Source organism: Protopterus annectens, chromosome 8.part1, assembly GCF_019279795.1.
Source record: "Protopterus annectens isolate FY-2018-M chromosome 8.part1, PAN1.0, whole genome shotgun sequence".
Lineage (NCBI taxonomy): Eukaryota > Metazoa > Chordata > Ceratodontiformes > Protopteridae > Protopterus > Protopterus annectens.
The window spans coordinates 296,228,520-296,254,916 of NC_056742.1; the positions used below are offsets into that span (position 1 = coordinate 296,228,520).

At 37.0% G+C, this 26,397-nt stretch overlaps 1 protein-coding gene across 3 annotated transcripts in view; it reads right to left on the reverse strand.

The window, feature by feature from the left end:
* The window catches only part of MECOM (MDS1 and EVI1 complex locus), a 192,328-nt gene that overhangs the window by 120,438 nt on the left and 45,493 nt on the right, over positions 1-26,397 (reverse strand). For all 3 annotated transcript variants that reach the window (XM_044081888.1, XM_044081889.1, XM_044081887.1), the window contains exons 3-5: positions 20,153-20,369; positions 9,187-9,334; positions 8,751-8,907 (exon numbers count right to left, since the gene is read on the reverse strand). In XM_044081888.1, coding sequence (XP_043937823.1) covers positions 8,751-8,907; positions 9,187-9,334; positions 20,153-20,369 — 522 coding nt within the window. The remainder of the gene's footprint in view (positions 1-8,750; positions 8,908-9,186; positions 9,335-20,152; positions 20,370-26,397) is intronic.

Genomic DNA, 26,397 nt, shown 5'->3' on the forward strand with positions numbered 1-26,397 from the left:
TGCAGATGGATTGAGGCAGGGGCTTAAGGAAAGCCACATTGTTTTGGCAAAAAGAAGTTAACCTCGATGGTTAATAGTAGTATGGGACCAAAAAAAAAAACTACAATTTAAACATCCAAAACCCATTTCACAGCCAACTTGCTGTTTCCTGTTAATCTACATAACAGTAGCCTTAGTGCATCCTGCATTCATTGCTATTATTCCAAGCTTTTAAAAGATATAGTGGAACTCCAAGTACTAACAGTTTGCTAGACAATAAGCAGAAATAGGAGGTGTTAGTAATCAGCAATCTAAATTGATCACTAATGCAACTAATGTACAATGTATTTTATTTACATAAAAATAGCAAAACTATAGTCTGGAGAACTGCCCTTACTTAGATGAACATCAGCCTTGGGAGTTGGAATATTAATGAAGCAGAGTTTATGGGGTACAGAAAGGCTTTGCACTCTACCCCAGCACACACAAAATGCATTAATATTGTCACAATATATTCCCGCATTTGATGTGAATTTTATTTCATGTTTTGTGATCGCAGTTGTGAATGTCAGTCATTAAAGTACCATGTTTTAAGCCTGGAACCCAGATTGCCATGTGCCATGCCCCAGAACACAAGTATGATCTTGTAAAAGAAATAATAGGGTTCCAGATATCTTCACTTAGTAACATTAGCACTTTTACAGTTAAGTAAAATGCAACCACACAAAGCAGCACATAACAGAAGAACTTCTGTTCTCATCCATCACACTATGGGATATCACATTGCTGAACTTCCATATTAGTCTGTCAGATGGTGTAGTACAGAAAAGTACTGATGTGTACATTGGGGTCCACTTCAACATACTGACTTTCAAAATCCCTAAACTCAAAATACTGAGATCAAAATCTCTAAAGCTCAAAATATCGAAAAAAAAACACAGTACAGTAACCCAACTATATTGCAGCAGAACTACATATAGAAACATATTACTCTTCTGCAAGTATAGGCAGGGAGGCTTCACTACACTAAAGTGCAATCTCAGAGTTGATATATTTAAGTAGCAAAGGGTGTGGGGGGCTTGCCCCTCTGCTTATACTTGGAGAACAGTAATATGGTCTGTGTTTTATTTGTTCAGTTTGTACCTGTGCTGGAATATGATAAGTGTTGGTATCCTGTGTGCTTTCAGAATTATGAGTTTTCAATATTTTGAGCTTTAGAAATTTTGGTCTCAGTATTTTGAGTTTAGGGATTTTGAAAGTCAATATTCTGAAGTGGACCCGTACATTGGGTGGGATAGCTAACTATGCCATTAGCCACTCAGTCACCCAGTGAGTTTTCTGTCATGACTTTTTAATGGCATTTTCACTAGCACTGCCAAAAACTTGTTACAGCATTTTGAGAGCTAACAATGCATGGTACAAAAAAGTCTAGCACTGACAATGCAAAAGTTAGAATAACTTATTAGAATACAGAGGCAGAATGGAAACATTGTGTGATCTGGTGGTGTGATTATGCAGGTAGCAGCGAGTCTGTCTATGCAAAGTAGGGGTCACAGTTATCTCAGCTCACAACACACAATATGTTCAAAAGGGAGCCTTGTAGGGAAATAATTGTGACTTGTCTAATTCAGAATACCACAAAATCATTTTCAGCAAATGTGGAGTATACATTTTTCCACAATGCTATGCAACTGGTACATATATATATATATATATATATATATATATATATATATATCGATAAATATATTTTATATATATATATATATATATATATATATATATATATATATATATCGATAAATAGATTTTATATATCTATATACATATATATATATATATATAGGTTCATACTAGGCTATCTGCCCTAGGGCATTTATAAGCCTAGTCAGAGTGTGTTTGGCTTTCGCCACCCATTTTAAATTAATTTTGCTAAGCCCTTTTTCAAGGTTAGTATACTGTGCCTCTGTCTAACAGTGACACAGAAGTGATACCCGGGGTAAACCTAGGATCTTCCATCCACTCATCAAGATTCCTCTTGAAGAGAGTCAATGAGGGACTCTGCCTAACCTGGATTGGGATTTTATTCCAGAGTGAAGGGAGCCTCTGGGTTATGAATCTGTCCCTCCAGTATGTCCTATATATATATATATATATATATATATATATATATATATATATATATATATATATATATATATATATATAAATATGGGAGCCCTTGATTTGTTCAAACTTTCAAATGTTTGAAACTCATATGGTCAACACCATATGAGCGAACGTTTGAAAGGTCGACAAATTATAGCCGAGATTCCGCTACAGTGCGGGACTGGGAGATTCCTCTTTCCTGCACTGTAGTGCGATCTCAGAGTGAGAATATTTACTATATTTACAGGTAGGCAAATGGTGCTATTTCAGGATGTTGGTATTTCGGAATGTTGATCATATGATGTTGGCCATATGAAAGTTGGCATTCTGAAGTAGACCCATATATATATATATATATATATATATATATATATATATATATATATATATATATATATATATATATATATATCAGGCATGTGTGTGAGTCTCCTGCCCACATAATGAGTGTAGGGGGGCTTACCCCCCTTGCAAAATATTCTCTTTCTGTTTGCTGAAATTTGCTTCCACCAAAATTGTTCTGCAGTGTTGTCAAACAGAAAAACAGTAATTAATGTACTATCATGAATCCACACAAAATATCTCAAGCTCTTTTAAGACTTAATATCTTAAAAGCAATTCAAACACTAAAAAAAAAACCTCAGTGATGACCACACATCAGGACCAAGAAAACTATAAAAGTAACCAAATTATTAAATGCAAAAATAAAACAAATTACTGGTAAAAGCTCCAAGCAAAGAAAGTATGTGGTCTCACTCTGGAAAAGCCAAACAATGGTCTCACTCTGGAAAAGCCAAACAACCAAATTATTAAGCACATTTCTCCTAATTAGACTTAATCAGAATAAAAGCCAACATATTGAAATCAGTTATTATAACCACATGGTTCTTCCCTTTGGTTGTAGCAGGTTAAACATCAGTTCCCATAATTAAGACACACACTTAATTTTTGCTTAGGAGCAGAACTGTTTTTCCTCAATACCTGTAACAATACAAAATCTTAAATAAATGGTGCTTTTAAAATTAATAATTTACAACTATTAAATGTAAAAGATTATATCTCAGATTGTTTAAAATTAATTAAAGACAATCATACTTTGTTCTTCTTTACACCTCCAATTACCAACAGCTGTTTTGAACTTAAAAACTGTTTCTGCAGAAAACTGCTTGTTTCATAAAATTATCTCAGCTATATTCTGCTGTAACACAGAGGAAACACAGTATGTCATGGACATAACATGGCAACCAGAGTAAAAAGGGCTTTGTAACAGATGTTCTAGCACTTCGGTTCCAATGGTTTTTACAGCATGCATCAAACTGAGAGAACATTTCCGTTCACTTGGCACAAGCTGAGTAACTAGTAAACATGAAATTCAGAGATCTCTTACAAACAGCACAAGCATCCTCTGTGAAAATGTTTGGAAGGTAATCAAACTGTTAGTAACTGTCAGTAATACTCATAAAACAAGCTATATGGCAAAGTAAAATTATCTAGAAAATTTCATGAATTAGGAAAAAAGGTTTGAAATGCATTTCTATCTGAAGATCATGGAGAGATTTATCAGCAAATTTGGACACTCAAGAGATATTTACAGAGAAGACGTTCACACCACCTTTATAACTCCTGGGTAAGGAAGAGAAATGTTTACCCTAAATGAAGTTAGACAAAACCTGCCAAGTGGATTACTGCTGTCTCAATGACACACTGTGTGCCTCTGGTGCCAAACCACACACATGCACATCGGAGCCAATGTGTTAAGTAAGTGATCTTGCTGTCCCTAAGTAATGTCCATGCAACAAAACATCCAGAACTGGCTACTTTGCAATGGAAATACATAGCTGTAAATAAAAAAAACCAAGGATAAAATCATTCTAAATTCTTAAGTCAGTATGGGGATAAGTCATGTGTGTACTGAACATTGGAAATACAGACACCCTGATGCATGCCTCAGACTCATCACTTTTCAAAATTATCTTGTGTACCCTTCCATCATAGCATTTATTAAGAAAATGAATATTAATTTGAATAATCTGACCAAAACAACATATGCATAGAACACCCACAAAATAATAGGAAACAAGATATAAAAATGGTATTTAAAGTGAACTTGTTTACAATGAGCTAAATGAATGCATCAGCAGAAACTATGCAGTCTACGTACATCAGAAGTATCCTATATTTAAATAATGGAGAATATGTGTCCTAATGGTCTTGCAAGCTAAACTATAGAAATAATCCAATTACATGGTTAGACAAGCAGGAAGAGTGACTGTTAGGTAAATGACAGCTTATGTAACTCGCGCAATGCATGCTTGCAATGTTTAAATAGCAACACAGTCTTTAAAAAGAAAAGGAAAGTAAGGTTATTGGCAAAGTAGCTATTAGCTAATAACATAACTGTATGAGAGTAAGCAAGAACCATAACCAGGCAGAACTCCCAAATCACTCCAAAAATGAGGCAGTCATGCCTAGCGGACTTACATAGACATATACAAAAAAAACAGAAGAAACACAACTAGAAAAAGCAAAATGATCTGTATTCTGACAGGATCTGGTTAACAAAAACAGAAGTGAGGCATTTTTCGTGATCAGTGACTAGTAAGATGCTTAAAGTCTAACATAAAGCTTAATGACATCACAGCTTTATATAGCAGTGATTAGATTCTAGTTAGAAAACCCAGTTCCAAGATGATTCAGAAGATTCTCAGTCTATTGCAAGGCATGAATAAATGAGAAAGCGGTTTTATCTCCAGGCCAGCTGTATATCTTAATCTTTTTTTTTTTGCAACAAATGCAAACTATTCCCAGCACAGCAGTGTAATATTTTGTGTGTAAAGGAGGTCCTTCACAGATGTGAAATTAGAGATTCTATGGTACATTCTGCCAATGCCTATTACTCAACTGATGTTTATAAAATGCTTTGCTTTGTTAATGTCCTTTAACAATGGATAAGGATTTCTTTACATCCTGAAATCACAGGTTTCATTTCCAAAAATGAGATGTAAGGGAATTGTATTCAAAACAGCCTTAAAAAGAAAGATAATCACTTCCTAAGGAAAAAAAAAATTAACTGTTTGTAAGTCAGCCTAAAACTAGCAGGGCTGTAGCTGTAGCAACTCTCTTAGCAACTTATGTTGTACCTGAGAGTCAGGTTGGGAAGCACAAGTAACAGCTTCCATCATGGTGACACTGTGACAACACCTTTCGCTGACAGCTCACATTCCATTAACAGATTCACTCATGACATCTTAATCCAGGCAGAAGAGTGCTGAAACGACATGTGGGAGGGCACTGTGTTTCATCAGATCTCCATATTGTTTTCTACCGACTGGAAAGGTGCTCTTATTAGTGCCAGATATATAGGTATGCTACTCAAAATGTTCCAGTGTTCTGTGGCTACTCTGTAAAAAGTGATAGTAAGTACAGAGTGTCACTATCTTAAAATAAAATAAAATGAAATTATGTGTTTTATCTGAGGGGTGTGGCTAGACGTATTCCCTCACAACATAAGACAAGCAGAAATGTTTAGGTCCTCACAAATCATATTTTCTGTTCCCATACTCATTGGAGGGCACTCTCCTGTGCCTCCAGCTGAGGAGTGCCAGCCTCCATGGTAGCAGACATCAACAAGTAACATTTTACTCCCTATACCAGCATCTCTGCATGTGGAGTAACTGCGGTGGTGGTGCTGTGGTAGCGTTGTCGCCTCATAGCAAGACGTTGTCCCGTTCGATTCTCAGCTAGAGTGTCTTCTGTGTGGAGGCATATGTGAATGGGGCGTGCCTTCGTTGAAGGTTGTGCATCAGGGCTGGTAACCCGGTACGTAAAAATCCACTACCAATCATTAGCGGACCGGAGTTCCGCTGTGGTGACCCCTAACCGGGAAAAGCCGAAAGACACATCATCATCAATCTGCATAACATATGAACCTATATTTTTACACACAAACAAACAAACCAGCATCTCTGCATGTATAAAGCAGCTTAGATTTTGGCATTAGGTGAAGTGAGAGATCGCAAGTCTTATAGTGAGTGGACAATTGATTCTACTTTAGCCTCTAGAGCCTCAGCTGCTTAAAATCCAGGAACTCGCAACCAGAGGCTCAAGTGGCCGATTCCCCTTCAGCCCACCTGGTCGAGCAGCTACTCAAACTCGAACTCAGGACTGCAGCTGCTGCACCGGTCAGAAGCCATCAAGCTCTTATCCCAGATCTGGTAAGTGGGGAAAAGAAACAGGGAGGAAGGCTTTAGGTATATGGAGAGGAGGGGATTTTAGGTTCAGGGGGTTGTGAAGCCACAGGTGATGCCAGCTTAAACGTGAAGAATTGTGAAATGTGCTTATGCTAGGCTGAAGTGAGCAAAATGTATTCTTCTTTGTATGTTGTTTTCCTCTTCTGTTTCTGACATGTTGATTTGCAATGTATATGTTATCTAGCAAACACTTTTGTTTATCCAGATGGTAAGGGACACAGTGAGGGGCTAGTTCACAGACAGGATGGCATGTTCTCTGAAGATAACAGATGAGGATGAAACAGCATTGTAATGCAGTGGCCACTGAAACTTTTTAAGATGCATTTGAGATGCAAGTAGAGAAGAAATAGATGTGAAGATACTGGGACAAAATCTTATTGCTGTGATGCAGTGGGGCTAGCTGGTTTATGACCAGTATCTGTAGCAACAGTGAAGTCACACAAAGACTTTGGCTATACAATTGTGGCAATGAAATAAATATTAGAGGTCGAGTGTGAAACTGCTGTACAACGTCCTATCTGTGGAAAATAGCTAATCATGTTAAGGTACAGCACTCCTTGTAGCAGCTAGCGAAGAAACTTAGACAGATGGAGTTAGATTTTTCTGTATTCCATTCTATCAATGTTTATTGTAGTTTACTGTAAGCTTCTTTGTGTGCCAGCCTATATATATTTTATTTGGTATCCATGCTATTTTCTTTTGTTACTTAAGCAAAACCTAATTTAATTATCTTTAAGCTGCTGTGGCTGGTATTTATTTATTTATTTATTAATTACAAGAGTATTTATGTACTGTTGCTTAACTGAGAAGAGGGTAACCATTTGCACTGAGGAATAACACACTGTAAGGGTCACATCTTTGAGACTGCTTCAGTCAGCTACATGTAAAAGAGATATCAAGTGATACAAGCAAAGCATATCAGTAACTGAAAGTCTCTGACTTTCTTCAGAGTGGTGGCAGTACTACCAGGCCCAGGAAAAAGCTGTGTGGAATTAAAAGATTCAACAGCATTTCCTGGAAATTTGTGTGCATGTGTGTGAATGTGAAAAACAATATTTTGAGTGAAAAGCAGTTACTGTGGATAGAACAGCACTGGGAGACATTGACTCATGGAGAGAATGGTGTGTTTCTGTAAGTGAACACTGTGGAGCCTAATTTGCATGTGGAGGTTGGATATCCAGGCCCAGGCCAGTAATGCACTCCCTCTATGATCTTAGTTCCAATGTGTGTTTTGTGGATTATTCATTTGAAACAGACTGGGTAACACCATCTTCTTCATATTTATCAGCATCAGTTGTGACAAGGTCATCACAGGGATGACAAGGAGTTAGCTCATAGTTAAAAGATAGGGAGAGGAGAGGATTTTAGGATTAGGTAGTAATCATAACTGTGCATTACCAGTATTACATTTTAATATTTCTTGTATTTATCTCTGAAGTAAGGTTACAATAGGAGAATTTTGACTATGAAACATATAATCTGTACTGCTGTTATATATACTGCCATTTAATTACTCAGTAGGATGTGTGCAAAAACTAAAACTAAATAAGATTACAAATTTCAGCTTGCATTTCTCTGGGGACAACATTTTGCTTTCTACAATGATTAAAATTTCCAAAGTACAGCACAATAGTAAAACAAAAGCCCTTCTGTCACATCTGTGGATGTCCCACATAAATAAAACAGAAACTGCAGAAAATGCATAATTTATATTACATTTGATAAGCAGTGCTGCTATTTCTTAAAAGATACACGTTACATACTGGATTAATATACTTATCTTTTGTGAAAATGTTTTAAAATATTCTGTTGTGGTATTTCTGAAACTGCATTAAAAATGCTTGTAATACTGTTAGCATATTTTGGCAGTCTGTGAATTCATGTAAGACATGCACTTTTAGCCAGTGTTAAGTAAATTACATTGCTGTCCTTTCAGTCAAAGAAGATATAAAGCAGTATCATTTATAGAATTTGCACTCTTCGAATTACTTTATTTTGTTTATATAGTAATACTGACTTTTTATACATGTAAGTCTCAATACAGAACCAAAAGTACATCTTTATTGCTCCAAGAATCTATCAACATTTTCTAGTGAGTACTTTAACAAAGTTCCTAAAATCCTGTTCACAGTAACTTGATACATGAACGTGAGTATAAAGTGCTAAAAATAAAAGGAAATAATTTTGTGTTGAAGAAACCGAATAGCGTAGCTCCACTTACATTATCAATTCAAAGCAAAGTTCAGACTAAAAATAAAAAGTTGAGTCTTTATCAATTACAAAGTGAGGATATTACTTTTCATACCATACTATAAAGTAAATATTTTTTCTCAGCAAATAAAAAAAAAAATGATTCTGCTTTTTCTAACTTACATATAAAAGGTTTGACACTGCTGTGGATGTGCTTGTGTTGTTTGAGGCCAGATGAGGTGGCAAATGTCTTTCCACACTCCGGACAGGCGTGGGCCCTTGCTCCTACGTGCTGTGAACGGATATGCCTTTGGAGGTTACTGGGGTCAGTGAAAACCTGCTGGGAGAAAAAAAGTGGAATGTTAAGAAGACCATCTATAACAAAAAGCAGGTATGTGCTTATCTTTCATTTATGCAACAATATTCCACATTAGACTTTACAAATAATAATGAAATATTACATTACAAATACACAATAAAGCGTAAGCTATTTTGTGCTGCTGCTGGCATCATCTCCAAAATTACATGATTAAATTAAAATAGTAAACACAGTTAAAAAAAAACATTAGTTAATACTGTTTCCATTCTTATTTCAGGTCTGCTAAATTCTTCACTCTACCTTGGCACAGTTTTCGCACTCATAGTGCTTTCCACTGTCATGGGACATCTGATGGCGAATCAGGTTTGACTTCCAATTGAATGCCTTAGGACACTGGTCACACTTATACTCTCGTTCCTCACTGTGGGCAAGTATGTGACTCTCCAGGCTGGTCAGAAAACAAACAGAGATTCATGATCAGCACGCAGTAATTCTTCTTCTAAACAATGTGGTGCTTGTGTTCTAAAACTGTCTGCCAGAGACATGAAATCAGTGAAATCCTCCTGGGAAAACAGACAAGACAACAGCTGTAAAGTGTAAGTGGTCCAGCAACATCACCTCTGTGCAGCACAAATCTGGAAGTCATATAATATTACACATGAAGCAACTGCTGTTTGCTAACCACAGACTTGAAATCAGCATTGGTTTAGTGGGTGATGTGACTGCTGATTGCTTTCTAAGTCTTGGACACTGTAATCCAGTACAGGTGCAGAGTACACTAGCTGCAGGCAAAGATTTACAGAAAAGTTTCATTGTTTAACGTTTGCAGGCTACACAGTAAGAGAAAAAAGAAACAGAGAGGGGAAAATACCAGGCTGATTTGGGTGAACCTGAGTGGTAGACAGATTTGCTGCTACGATGGGTTCTAGCTCTGTTTGATTCTCAGGTACGCAGGCTTGTGTCATTCCAGATGCAATGCTGAGTTCATGAGTTACTCAAGATATGGCATGCTTATAGTTTATTCTACACATAAACAAAACCTAGCAACTATATTGTCACATCCTTCTATATGCCTTATAATGTCCGACATACAAAAATACTATTAAACTGTAACTCAGAAGAAGGCTAATTTAAATTCATTGTTTATTAAGGAGAAAAGGCCACACACTGCCTGTTTTATGATGTCATTCCACAATAAGTATTAACCCACAGCATTAGAGTCTATGTATTCCTACAGTAAATCCGATACAATGGAGATGGGAGAACTGGTTTCAATTAGTCATAGGAGAGCTGTATGGAAAATGTGATTCCCAGGATGAGCCAGACATTTAAGTCCCATCATACAGTCTGGAAAACAGTGAGTACAGAACAATTAAGTAGCAATATCCAACCTAGCTGTGATGATTACCAGACATAAAACAGGAAGGGAATCTGGAGCCCCACTGCTAACCACAAACAGCCCTTAAATGCCTCATAATCACAGACAAGTAATGTTTTCTTGGTAAATGGATAGAGTTGTGTCTTGCATTTTAATTTATTTAAGCGGAACTGACATATGATTGCAAAATGGAATGCTGGTACATGTTGATGGTATTAGAACTCAAGGGACATGTTTCTTCAATAAAACCAACATTAACTGCATAAGAAAATTGAGTAGTAACAGTACTAGACATAGGATAAAAAAATTAATGCAGCTACACATGGCAAATAAATATGTCAGAAATGTGTAAAAGCTTTACATATTAGTAAGGCATATGGATAAAACATAAACTGTATCTCTTTTCATGACACTCACAATGATATTTAATTAACAACATACTTAATTAATTAGACAAGATGCTGATATATTATGGATTATGCACCATGAATGCTCCTCTGTATAACTCCTTGTACAAATGTGCAAGAGCAGAAAATAAAATAAATTATACAGCACAGAAATTTACTAATATCAAAAAGTCATATCTGAACTATTGCTGTGCAGATCCTGACTTATTTGTATTCATTTGTTAGCAGGTTGCCTGGTTCGATTCTCGGCTGGGGTGCCATCTATGTGGAGTCTGCATGTCCTCCTTGTGTTCTCGTGCGGTTCCTCCGGGTGCTCCGGTTTCCTCCCACATTCCAAAGACATGCAGTAGGTGGACTGGACACACTAAACTGGCCATAGGTATGAGTGTGCGTGTGACTGTGGTGTGGAAGAACTATTGCAGCAGGGCTAGCCACTTGGCAGTGTAAATCCTTGCACTAGATGATTGTCACTGTCAAAGTGAAGCCCTGACCCCATGTGCAAAAATGGGGAAAAAGTAGTTGTGGATGGATTAATGTTAGGACTCAACAGAAGCACCTTCCTCTTTTTAGGGTTGTCCCTACCACAATATCTGATTATGTGACTGAATCACAGCATATCTGAGTGAAGAAGGAATAAATGAAACTTCGGTCTTATTGGATCAAGCTCACTAGAATTTCATAGTTACATCCACTATAGTCCAATTCCTTCCAGCCAGGGTTTACATCTATAGCTAAGGAAACAGCTAGGAATGTTATGTAAAAAAGATTTTTTTCAGCTCAAATACAAGCTAGACAACCATCTAATCTGAACACAGGGAGTTACCAGCTAATCGTTTATATGTTTCAGCTGGGCTTATACAGAGCTAAAGCTATTTGAAAGGCTTAGTTGCAAATTCCATTATTCTGGTTCTGGTTGAGTATTCCATTTTCTAAGGTCAAAAGGAACCTTCACCTTTACCTTTCCTAATAACATTTTGTAGCTGGTTATACAAGTCAGATAAGGAGTTTGCATTATTTTGTTAAAAAAATAGGGAACTTCAAATACATTAAAACAATAGGGAAAAGAAGAAATGTACAGTAGAAAACCGCATAACTACATTAATCAGTGTGAGGTCGCTACAGTAGTATGAATTTTGTGTTGGGACTGTTTTTCAAGTGATAAAAAAACTTAAGTGTAGAACAGTGGAATTTGACTTCTAAACTCCTCTAAAATAAGATCAATAAGAAATGCAAATTCTTGTTTTATGGAATGGAAAATGACAAAAAAATAAAATAAAAGATGCTTCTAACAACCTGGAATAAACTCACTTAAAAGTTTAATAAAAGTTTAGCACTTTCATCTCAAGATACACACAAAGACTTCATCAAAGCAAAACAAAAATTAAAAAGTCAGTGCAGTATAAACAGAACAAAACAGTCAAATAATTGTGTTACTACAAAGAAATATGTCTACAATTCGTTTTGCTCTAGTTGGAGCCAGACAATTGAGGGATTTTTACAGCTTTTTCAAGTAGAATATTTTTAGAATAGACCAGTTAAATAAGTCTAGTATTATACTAAATGTTTCAGAGTTACAATTAGTGAGGTTACAGGATGTTCATAGTTAATGTTGCTTGACATGATGGGTACACAGGGAGGTGGTCACTGAGGAAATCAGAAAGGGTGCCGCTGGAGACACACTTACTGGAATCAGACCTCAATATCCAGTTGAGAATTGAAGCACAGATTTTGGGACAGTTATAAAGTGTTGGGGAGGAAATGACTTGACTCAAGTCAAGCAGGTTGAGGCTAGCTAATGGGTATTTTGTGGAGATAATCGGTCATTCAAAATTAATGTCAACAAAGATTATCTTTTCAACAGAAATTGTATGTGAGATCCAGTTTAGGAAGTTTTCTAGGGTTGTAGCACTATTGCCTGTGGGAATATACAATACTATAATACACAGTTGCTTATTTTTTTTTACTTTAAGGTCGGAGAAGAGGAGTTCAGGGTTATGGAATTTGGGAATAGGTTTACTGCAGGGTAGAATTTTTAGATAGGGTATAGTAAAGCTACTTCACCTTTTTAACTTCTATCAGCCCTGATGATATTACAACCAGAAAGGTATATTTGAGAGTCAAGTATATGGGTTTTTCTAGCCATGTTTCAGTTATGGCAAGAATATCTAGTGAGTCGTGGCAGATCCAAGCATGCAGTTCTGACATGTTATTACAGATGCTAGGATTATTTAAGGAAATAAATTTAAACACTTCGGGTGAGTTTGAAGTGGGTGGGTTGGGTTTTGATGGTTTTGGTGATGGTGGTGTGGTCTCTGTGTTGGAAGGAGATGGGTGGGCTGAGTAGGAGGGCGAGTTTTACTTGGGATGAGTTTTGGAGGTTAATGGGGAGTCAAGATCGAAGGATGGTTCGGGGTTGTGATGAATATCCCCACAGAGTGGTAAGAGAAAGAAAAATGGATTTGTTTGCTAAGCTTGTTTTGGTTTAACTGTAGCAGTTAGTTTTATTTTGCTGTAGTAGGTGTGAGAGTTTAGCCATTTGAATTTGAAGTAAAAGATTGGGTGAGGCTTTGTACATACTGAAAGTGAATAGTGGTGAAGTGGGGTGATTTGAATGGTTAGGGGTGGAGCAAATAGTGGAAGAAATGTGTACACGATTGAGCGATGTATGGTAAGTTGTAAGCTGATAAAACAGGAAGACTAAGGATGCAGTAATATTTAACAGAAGCATGGTATTTAGCTTTGTAGAGAGATATGTCAGAGAAAGAGGAGCTAGAACACTGGGGTATGAATATAGGAGGGGTAGGAGTAGATAGCTGAGTGAGGTGGTGGGTAGGGTAAGTTGTGATCACTGTGGTTAATTAGTAAATATAAGAGAGGAAAGAATGTTAAAGTGCTTAAATGCAGACTGACGGTTTAGAAATTGTGTGCGTGTGTATTCTTGTGCCCAGGATATGTCTACATTTATGTGTATGCCATTAAGAGGGGTGGGAAATAGGTGGAGTTTTGGGTAGAGAACAGATCCTATAAATGTAATGCTATGAGGGATCACTGGAGAAATGAGGGTGGGAAAGGAGTAAAGTGGAAAACAGCTCCAACACCAGTAGGAGGAGTCTTTATCTGTTATGCTGTCATTTGAACAATTTTATGTAATAGGAACATTAGTCTGACACATGGTTTGGAGTGCAAGGGATATGCTACTCCAGGCTGCAGTTTCAGTAGAGCTGTTTAGAATGTGTAAAGTACTGCAAAACACTATAAATCTGCAGCTGAGTTTTCCTCAGAGAGTTACAGCTTCACAATAAACAAAGTGAGTGCAGGAAAGTTTTCAGAGAAGAGTGGAAACAACTAAATCTGGCCGAGAGAGAAGTAGCCAGAGTATAACCAATTACCTGAATGAGAAAAAGGCCAGCCAGTAACATAATAAATATTGTTTAAGGTTATAAGCATGGTTCTGTGGTAGGACACTGCTCTGTCACTACTATTATAGGTCAACAAACAATAACAAGTAGAACATGAATCTACTGTAAGCCTTAAGTGAATAATACAGTGGCCCTAAACAGCATGGCAACAGTGCTCTCCGAGTTCCCTGCTAAAATGTACCTGTGTGACTGAACTAAGAACTCGGTGTTTGAGCAGCAGTCAAGCCGCTTTTGTTTTGTTTGTTTCTTCATTAATAAATGCTATATTAACTCTGGCATCCTTTCACATTTGGGATAAGAAAGTTTTTGTTTATCCCCAAGGTGAAACAATGGGAGAATGGAAGCACCTTTTCACATTTTTGTAAAAGATGATGATTTGGATCATCTTTCATATTTCATTGTCTTAGAATGTGATGAAGTAGGTATCACTGAACTCCCACACATTCATACAAAATTTCTTTTTGTCAGTTTTATATATGTTTATCAGTAAAACAGGGCATCTCCAGTACCTGCCCCCTACCCTTATCTCTAGGGAGCAAGTCATCACTGCCCTCTCAAAAAATACAACCTCCATGGGACCTGATAACATCTCAGACTGCATCCTACATGAATTCAGGCAGGAACTTGCAGCACCATTAGGCAACCTATTAAACCAAAACCTTAGTACCGGCTTCATCCCAGCCGAGTGGAGGACAGCCACTGTCATCCCTTTGCACAAAGTTGTAATGTCCAACGATGCAGGAAATTATAGACCCATCAGAATAACTAGCCTGATCTGCAAGGCCATGGAGCGGATTATCATGGATCTCATTAACAAGGACATTGACAACCTCCAGGCACTCGATCTCACTCAGTTTGGTTTCGTCAAGGGGTGGTCATGCCTGTTAAACTGGTTAACTTCTTTGAGACAGTCACTAAGGTCATGAACAAAGGGAAGATGGTGCATACTACCTACCTGGACCTGGTGAAAGGCTTTGATACTTTTCCCCACTCAGGCATAATAGATAAACTCACTCAACTAGGCATCAATCCATATGTTACCAGATGGGTAGCAAACTGGCTCACTGATAGAACCCACCTAGTCAAAATAGGGGAAGCTACCTCGAGCAGTAGACCCATAATAAGTGCTGTACCCCAGGGATTGGACTTGGGACCTCTGCTGTTTGGGATATATGTTTCTGAGGTGCAGGCCAAAACCAGTGGGCTATGGCTGACCAAGTTTGCAGATGATTGCAAGCTGGGTGCTGTCATCAATTCCCCTAGTGATGTGGACATCCTACAAGAGGGTCTCACCCAAACAAATGACTGGTGCTAGAAACATGGTCTCAAACAAAATGCCAAAAAATGCATCATCATCCCCTTTGGAGAAAGTGATGTCCCCACAAATTATCACACTGATAATAACGTCCTAAGCACACAATCAGTCTTGAGGGACTTGGGCACCCAGGTTGATAGTAAACTGACTTTTGACCACCATATTGCCTCTGTTGTATGGAAAGCTTTCTACATGGCCCAGTTCATTAGTAAGGGTATCTCATCCAGGGACAAGGTGGTCATAATATCCCTGTATTCTTCCCTTATAAGACCAATTATTGAGTACAATGCCGCTTTCAGCATGTACCTCGCAAAGCACATGCAGCAGCTGGAAAGATCACAAAGGTTCCTCAACAGGAGAATCCAGGGCCTCAAACATCTACCCTACAAAGATAGGCTAAAAGCCCTGTCCATCTACTCAGTCTCCTACAGACTCCTCAGACCTTGCTAAGTTTAATTCTAGTGGCTGCCAAAAAAGCAATTACTAGAAAATAGAAATCATAGGCTAAATCAACTGTACTTGAAGTGATGAATATTGTTAGATAACATTTTATTATTTATTTATTTATTGACATTTGTTAACCGGGTTAGTCCAGCCTCGCCAGGAGCCCTTTTTCAGTGGAGACCTGAGGAGAAAAGCTCCAGTTACAGACAGTATAAGTATACATGACAGTTTAGTTTACAATTAAAATCAATTATTATTAGCAGTAAATTTTAAAGCAATTTACAGTGATAAGTTAAGAGGCATAACAAGGATAAGTTCAGTAACACTAAAAGTATAAATAAGTACTGTACTTCAAAAAAAAGTTTTTTTTTCTTTTTTTTTACCCGTGGCTGATGTATAACTGATGCGGTAAGGCGTATAGCAAGTGCATGGATGGGGTGAAAGGGATATCTAGAGGTGTAATGTGATGTTAAAGAAGGATATGTGGGAGATAATATTCTGAGAGGATTGTATGAGATTGTGGTAGAAAGGAATGGTATTTGAGTGGTAAAAAAGTATGCTGAGAAGTTGTATGGAAATGGGTAATACAGGAATAGTATTGGAGTTAGGTAGGGTCATGACAAGTACAAATTTTGGTTTTAATAAAGTGTAGTCCGAGTTCTTTCTTAAATTGTATACGGTGTGTAGTGGAGCGTAATTGGGATAGGAGTTTATTCCATGCCTGGGATAGGATGGATTTATATAATAGTCTACTGACAGTTTTTTTGGGTTGGTAGATGTCAAGAAGTTTGGTAGTTTAGGTTTTGTTACTTGTTTCAACCAAGATGCACAAAAGATTGTAGACATTGTCCACAATAAGTGGGATATTTTGCAATTTGACCTCAATATTGCCCAAAAAGTAGGAAAAGGACCAAAAATGATTTACAAAAGGGATAGGTCCTTTATAGATATGATTGAAGGGCATAAAGAGAATAGTAATTTTTGTTTAAATAGAATAAAAGGCAATTTCAAATGTCAACATTGCAATTTTTGCCCATATATTTTGGAGATGGGACAAATTTGTGTTAAATGGAATAACTATCCACATTCAGGGACATTTTAATTATGGTACTACCAACGTAGTGTATTTGGCCAAGTGTTTGACATGCCCCACTTTTTATGTGGGAAAAACTAATAGATCATTTAAAAATAGGATAGGAGAACACATATCCGACATTAAGCATGTTAGATTAACTAATGCTTTGACAAGACACATACACCAAATGGGTAACCACAATTTTCAGTTTTTGATTATACAACATTTAGTAAAGGACCCACAGGGGAGAATATTAGATGTCCATTTGGATATGAGTGAACTAAGATGGCAACTTAGATTAGATGCTGATAATAGCCCTGGTTTAAATGAGGCTATTAGCATTTCTATTGTCTTAAAAATTAAACATATTTTAGGATGAGAACAGAGACCATCATTAGTTGCTCTCAGCAACTTTTTTATTTTTCATAGTAATCATTGGGTATATTTTGGTACTTTTAAATATTAGTAATTTTACAACAGGTATGGATTACATATAAGAATCATTCATTATTAACTTTTTTTAAAAAATGAGCCCGTGGGAGGAATAACAGGAGTTTGGTTTTATTGGGGTTTAGGATGAGTAGATTATCAGCTAGCCATTTTTGAACAGATAGAAAGGTGTCCTGGGTGAGAGTATGAAGGTCAGAGATATTGTTGGAAGTGCACATGAGAGTTGAATCATCAGCATATTGGATTAGAGCAGATTGTTTGCAGGAGGTATGAAGCTCATTTGTAAAGACATTGAACAGGAGGGGTACCAAGATGGAGCCTTGAGGCACCCCAGTTATCACTGGGAGGTAGGGTGAGCAGGAGGAGAGCCATCAAACAGATTGCTGTCTATGAGACAGATAACTAGAGAAGAAGGCTAGGGTGGAGGGAGATAGATTGAGGTTGGAAAGTTTAGTCAGAAGTAAAGGGTGAGAGACAGTGTCGAAGGCTTTTGAGAGGTCGAGGAAAAGGCTGGATACTAGGAGTATTTTGTCATGGGCCTCAGTTATTATATGTGTAAATGACAGGAGTGCTGTCGAGGTGCTGTGGTTAGGGCGGAAGTCATGTTGGGTGGGAGTGAAGAGGTTGTGTTGGAGGAGATAGTTTAGGAGTTGTGAGTGTATACATTTTTCCATAAAGGAACAGAAAGTGCCCCAGAGACTCCCCATTTTGTGGAAGAGACTCCCTTTCCACATCAAGCAGAGTACCTCATTCACCCTTTTTAAGTGCAACCTGGGTAACTGGATGGGAAACAGAAAATACACCCCTGGGATTCCACCTGTATCCCTACTGGACAGTGGCATAGGCTGTTAACTTGTTGGAACATGGGCTAAATTCTTGGCTAGGCTTGTAAGGGCCTAAGGGTTAGTAGCCTAGTAACTTCCTATGATCCTATGATCTTATTTTATTCATTTTTGCTGGAGAATATTACTTCAAAATGCATATAAACAAAGTTGTTCTGTTAAACAGCTGTTCTTATGCACCAGTTCTCTGAGGACCCCAGTGTGAATGGATTCTGCTGATTTAAGTATACCTTAGTGACGTGTTGCATCACAACATTCTCATCGGAGTTTTCTCAAACCCCAAATTCCATCCACCGACTTTCCTATTTCTAGACTTTAATGGAACATTTCAATATATGTTCGGCCATATACATATGTGTAATGCTTTACTGCAAAAGTGCAAGCACTTTTCCAGTGTTTTTGCACATTTCCAGGCAATTGGATACTAGGAGTATTTTGTCATGGGCCTCAGTTATTATATGTGTAAATGACAGGAGTGCTGTCGAGGTGCTGTGGTTAGGGCGGAAGTCATGTTGGGTGGGAGTGAAGAGGTTGTGTTGGAGGAGATAGTTTAGGAGTTGTGAGTGTATACATTTTTCCATAAAGGAACAGAAAGTGCCCCAGAGACTCCCCATTTTGTGGAAGAGACTCCCTTTCCACATCAAGCAGAGTACCTCATTCACCCTTTTTAAGTGCAACCTGGGTAACTGGATGGGAAACAGAAAATACACCCCTGGGATTCCACCTGTATCCCTACTGGACAGTGGCATAGGCTGTTGACTTGTTGGAACATGGGCTAAATTCTTGGCTAGGCTTGTAAGGGCCTAAGGGTTAGCAGCCTAGTAACTTCCTATGATCCTATGATCTTATTTTATTCATTTTTGCTGGAGAATATTACTTCAAAATGCATATAAACAAAGTTGTTCTGTTAAACAGCTGTTCTTATGCACCAGTTCTCTGAGGACCCCAGTGTGAATGGATTCTGCTGATTTAAGTATACCTTAGTGACGTGTTGCATCACAACATTCTCATCGGAGTTTTCTCAAACCCCAAATTCCATCCACCGACTTTCCTATTTCTAGACTTTAATGGAACATTTCAATATATGTTCGGCCATATACATATGTGTAATGCTTTACTGTAAAAGTGCAAGCACTTTTCCAGTGTTTTTGCACATTTCCAGGCAGTATACAATTTTTCTTTTTTACAAAAGTAACTGTTTTGGTTGTACAACTCTTTTTGTTTCCTTAGACATTTTACACTGTTCTTACGCTGCATCATGCAGAAGCTACTGGCACTGACAGTATAAAATCAAATTTGAATTACATCAGTACTTTCATGATGTTGTGGACAAACCACAATGAAAGAATACATTTATTCTTCACACCATTGTGCACACCTTGATGTTTCACCCCTTAAATTTAGCACACCAAAATGATAAAATAATGTATGTGTGTGTATATATATCTATATATATCTATATATAGATATATACATATATATATATATATATATATATATATATATATATATATATATATATTAAAAGCAGACTAAAGGAACAGATGCAGAAGTCTGCATTTGATTTGCCGCAGGACAGCACTGTTCAATGTGAGATAACACAATGCTAAGTCAGAAGTATTTTTTGAAAGGTGTCACCTGTAAAATGGGGGGATATACCTAATTTGAACTGTCTCTTTTGCCTTCCTATATTATAATTATTAAATGTTAAATATTGTGAAAGCAGAAAGGCATTGATATACTACTAATGTGGCTTTCATATTCCAAATAACTACACAGGGAAAATTGTTAAGGCAAGAATCCCAAAAATGCTGAAGAGGACTGCATATAATCTATATAGGTTCTGAGCCCATCCTTAGAAAATACAATGCTTCCCAAAGAACAATGTTGTCATGTGTTTTTGAAAAGACATAAAAGAGTGATTTTTTTTACTTACCTTTGTACATCAGGAAACTCTTGGTCACACTCTTTGCATTCTGAAACATCATGTTTCTCGCTGAGGTCATGTGAGCTGCCAAGGTTCTCTGGGAAGTCCTCATTTACTCGGGGGAATACTGACTGAGAAGTACTGCAGGGGAACTTCTGATGGTCCATTAGTTCAGCTTTGGACTCAAACAGCTGGTTACATTCCTCACAGCGATACTGATGTTCTTCTGACAAACAAATCAAATGGAAAACTGCATCAATAACGTAAAGTTGTAATGCCCACCAAGCACAATGCTTAAAAGCTTTACTGAAGATGAACCTGTTTTCAAGCAATGGTAAAAGAAATGTAAAGTATACATTTCAGGACCAGTAGTCCAGCAAGCATTTTACTACAGTCCTAAATGCTTTTACTGAGTGTCGTAAGGACCTACCTTGGCTGAATTTTTTTTTTTAAAGGAATGAGCTCTCTGTATTTATGGTTCTGTCTTTCTACTTCACAAGCATTAATCTCTATAATGTTATTATATTAATTTTAGCAGTTAGAGAGTGCTTCTTTCCACAAAATATGTATAGCAAATATCAGGTCAATCACTCTGCTTTTGATGGACTTGCTTTTTGTGGACGTGTGTGTTGCTGAACTGATGTGGTACCAGTTTATTACAATAATAGAAATGAAATTTAAGCATTAAGAATGTACACTGCCCAATATTATGGTAATGATACATGAAATCATTCAAATATGCAGAATGTATCTGTAAGTTAAGATAGTTATTAGAATACAGTTTGTTATAAAGTCTAAAATAAAAGATTAACCGTTACTCAATACAGTTCATATCAAAAAAATTATGAAGCCATTTCCCAGCCCTATATCCTTTTCTGCTATAAGCCTAAATGTGTTAAAATGCCTGTTCTAAGGAAATCTAAAATACAAAAATGTACTTGTATTACTTGTTAAAATCAAAAGTCTCTAAATAAACACATATATTTTCCAAACAAGTACAGATAGAAAGGACCATGCTTTTAACCTTTTTTTCTTCTGAAAGTCTTGTGTTATTTTCCCTTGCTAATCAACTGCTCTGCAACAAAATCTGTTGTATAACTCAGCTTCCAGGTATGAATATAAAAATGATAGGGTCTACATTAGATGCACAATCAAAATAGCAAATACAACATGCATGACACACTTTGATCAAACATTCATCTAATCGAACCCTTAAAATAACAAAAAACAGAGTTCCAAAAAGTTTAATTTGTCCCACACCTTCCCTACACTAACATGCAACACACACACATACAACTAATACATATAAATCCATACATTCTCACATCATTCAACAACTTTCAAACCTAAACACACTCTTCTACTTTTAAAAGAAAGTGGGGGCTTTGCCCCCACATCCCTTGGTGTGGGGGGCTGAGCCCCCCCAACTATATATACCAACTCTGAGATCACTCTACATTGGGGAAAGGGCAATTACCTGGTAAACGCAACATACAGACACAAGTACAGAATTCACTTATCTAGCCATTCCAGACAGTGTAGCGTCCTTACGTCACAAGCTGCCTCACCATCATGGCCAACTAAAACTTTTCGGAACTCCAGTTTTCATCTTTTTCAGTGTTCGATTAGATGAACAATTGCTCAAAGTGTGTTGAGCATGTTGTACTCGAAATTTTGATCGTTCGTTCATCTAATATGAACCCGGATGTTACAGCTCAGCCTCAATAAATTATTTTATTCAAACTGAAATTAGGTTGGGAGATTCTAATTCCACCTTCCTCCAAAAGACCTATCCTTAGTGATGTACCCCAGGGAATGGTCCTTGGGCCACCCCTTTCTGCATTTACTTTTTGGAGCTCTAAGCAAATGTTATGGCTGACTAAGTTTGCAGATGACTTCAAACCAGGTGGCAATCATAATATGCACAGTCATATCTTTCAGCAAGCATGACTCCCATTGTAACTATTACATTGACAAAAAAACCCATAAAATAGATCTCAGAGTTGGGGATCTTGGGGCCTATGTTGACACTGAACTGTCCTTTGATTACCACCTATGAAAAGTACGTCTCTAATGCTCTTCAAAATTACTTTGAATGAACGGATCTGTAACTGCAAATGTATCCCCAGTTTAGCACCCCTGTCCCTCATGGATAGGGAAAACATGTAAATGTCCCGACATATCCTTGTTTGGATCATATGCAAAATACAGGGGTTAAAAACTACTTCTGGAATGTAAGACTAGGCTTCTTAAGATCCTCAGAGATCAACAGCCTATGAACCTAAGAATCATAAGCTGGAGAAAAATGACTTGCCATACTCTTGTATATCTCTTCTGACTGGTCTCATAGCATTCTCTCTTTATATATATATATATATATATATATATATATATATAAATATATATATATATATACATATATATATATGTTCATAGGTTTATAGGTTTTATATATATATATATATATATATATATATATATATATATATATATATGAATACAGTCAAACATCTACATTTATGGTAAGTGTACACAACTGTACTTTCCCTTGAATTATCACATCGATGATAGTCCACTGAACACAGAAGGCATTATAAGAGATCTAGGAATACAGGTTGACAGCACCCTCTCTTTTGACCACCACATTGCCACTGAGATCAAAGTCCTTCTATGTGGCATATCTCATTACTAAGGGTTTTGCATCCAGGAAAAAAAGAGGTCATTGTCTACCTCTACCCTTCCCTCATTAGGCCAGTCATTGAGTACAATGCCCCATTTGGCATGTACCTCACTAGACACCTGTAACAACTGGAGCGGCCACAAAAGTATCTCACAAAGAGAATTCTAGGCCTTAAACACTTGTCCTACATGGACAGACTCAAAAAACTCCAACTATTCTGTCTCATATCGCCTACTTAGAGACTTACAAAGCCATGTCTGACCCAGCTCTGTTAGAAATGCTACATCTAAAGAAATCCCAATCCCTCCACACCACATGCTCCAGCCACCTCAACCTCATTACCACAATCAACAGAACATGCTGGAGGGACAGGTTCATAACCCAGAGACTGCCCTTGCTATGGAATAGACTTTCCATAGATGTCAAGCAGAGCACCTCACTGACCCTCTTCAAGAGAAATCTTGATGAGTGGATGGGAAATAGAAATTTCACCCCGTGGATCACTCCAGTGGTTCTACTCAACAGAGGCACTAGGGACTAAGGTCGGGTGGCACTATGCCAGGTTAATCCTATGGGCTAGGCTTGTAAAGGCTCCAGGGCCATTAGCCTAGTGCACACCTATGAACCTATATATATATATATATATATATATATATATATATATATATATATATGTGTGTGTGTGTGTGTGTGTGTGTGACTCTAGCAGCTTAACACATCAATCTCTGCCCTCTGGCTTTACCACATGACAAGTATGTGTACATAGTGGATACCACTTCTGTAGATGTGAAAATTAAAAATATGCTTTCAGAGTTTACAGATATATTTTCCTTAAATTTCATAAAAGAAGATCATTCTCATTTCAGGAGGATTCTATGTATTGAAAAGAAATACGCTTGTTGCAGTCTTTAAATCTGTTATTTCAGATTATTACTAACATTTTAGCTATTCTTTTCGACATTTTTGTAACTTTTTAAGTATTAGAGCCACATTAGTGTAGATAAAATATAATTATCTCAATATACTACATGTCTAAAGACTTTACAATTGCTGAATGCAATAACGAAACCCTAGATATTTCATATGATGAAACTGTATGATTAATTTAAATCCCACACAAACTTGTAGTAGACTGAACATATGAATCAGAGTAAGATTACATCTGTATATACATGCATCCCTGGTACATAAAAGAGAAAAACTGATTCACCAGATGCCACTCTACTGCAGAATGTAGACATATTATACACACAATGAATTATATACTGCACACATTCCTGAAGCTTACAAGATTCTCAGTTCTGCTATAAAAAAATTAGCATTTCTCCATACAAACATCAGCTTGATAGATAGGTGCCAAAAATACTACAAAATGCTCAGCTTTTTTCCAGTTCATGTACCATGCATTTAATCCTACACTGATTTAATAGTGCTTCTCTACTTTGATCTTCATGATAAAGACATTGTTCATACTCATAGCTGTAGTGTTAAGCATCATAAAAAAATACTGATTGAGTATAAAGAGTAACTTGGTTAAAACAGTGAAGGTGAAAGTCACTGAAGTGACTCAGCTTAAAGCTCACAGAAAACAAGACCAAAAATTCTAAATGCCCTATAATATTAATTAATGAAGAATCCAATGGTTCTGTGCTAACAAGTAAAGAAATCAGCCTAGATGATGGAACCTCACTATAAATAAATAAAATCTAAATAAAAAAGTCTTAAAGTGACTGCATGCGAAGGAGCCAAACAATTCCAGTAACTCAGAAAAAGGACAGTATGCAGACTGTCACATAAGATGAGGAAGTGCAGAGGAAGGCAGTAGTTTTGAGCAGGCTGAGTTATTCCACATTAAAAAGCAACACATACAGATAATGTTCATTTTTCTGTTTTATTTTAGAAATTACACAGGTACAATAACAGAAAGGATTCAGTTTCAGATTATTTGATATGTAAGGCATAATATTCAGTTCTTATAAACCAGCAGTATAACAGTGCTAACAATTACTCATGCACGTTCTATGTGGTAACTGAGAAACTCCAATATTAAGACATTTACTCACCACTACCATGACCTGTGGATCTAGACAACAACTGGGTTAATAAATCTCTGAAACATTATAACCACAATATGTTTCAGAAAATAGCAGTAACTAACAGTGCATACAAAATCTGAGGCAAATACTTATAGCAGTATTTCTAACAGAAAGTTAAACAATCTCAGCAAGTTTCCATTTTAGATGCAAGCAGTAAAACAAATAATTAAGAGTTAAGGAATATAAAAAGATAACTATTATACAATGACTCCCTATTACTATTCGAAAACATGCACGCTGATTGGCACAGCCCAATCAGCGTGCCCATTGTAAATCCCACAATATACCAACAGAAAAAGGCCCAGTTGCCCGGACTTTGTTCTGTTGGTATAAAGTGCCCCGAAACCTTTTTTTTTTTACAACTAAAAAAAAAAAAAAAAAAGAAAGAAAACGGAGCAACGGAGACTTTCTTTTCTCAGTTGCGTCTATTTCAAAGCATTGATGTACTGGGTATGCATGGGAACGCAAGTCCCATATGCATGCGCAGTACATCAAAATGAAGACCCAGTATACCACAACCAGTGGAAGAACAGTAATCCTCCATTATACAAAGACATTATTTAAGAAAAGTAGGTATTTTTTTCTTAAATAATGTCATTGTATAATAGCAATAACCGACTCTGTGGTTGTGGTATATTGAAGATTTACCCACGGTTGCCTTTGTTTAATCACTCGGGCTTCGCCCTTGTGATTAAACCACACCGATCGTGGGTAAATCTTCAATATACCACACCACATCATCGGTTATTGCTTTATTATGTAATAGAGTCTGCCTCTACCTGAAATGCACTGCAGTCCAAGTGGGAAGTAGAATTGCTTGCCTCCTAGTAACGACTTCAGCAGTTGCTGTAAACCAGAGCTCAGGACAGCTATTAAACTCTCTTAGAGCAAAGGCCATTACATTCATCTTTATAATGTAAACAATCCCATGCTGTAAATGAGTTTTTTTTTTTTTTATTTCTATGTACCTTGTTTTTAAAAAAGTAAAATACTCCCTCCCTGCACATTAGAAATACAGAAGTCTAAACTTATATTTCTGCTGTGCTATCTCTGTTATAGTGCCATTAGCTACATTTGTAGGATGTACTTTGAAGGTGTAGCTATCCATAAGACCATGCACACCACAAAACTGTGTCGTCTACACTAAGCTGCATCAGTTCAGTGAGATAGAAGGGAATAAAGTATGTATCATACAGCACCGTTATGTTAAAAAGGTACTGCATTTTTTTTTTGTTAATAATGGCATTGTACAATATCAATACCACAAGACAGGGTCATGGGGAACTCCTGCATCTATCTACATTTGAGGGGGAATTCTACTTTGGTCAATTTAAATGTGCTCTTATAAGTAAACAATGCTTTGTATCATGAGTAAAACAAAAAACAGCTTCTCCTTTCGGTGATGAACTGCCATACTATATTAGAAAGCACTGCAAATAAAATGACAGAATAGAAAAGAGTGGATAAAGAAGATAAAA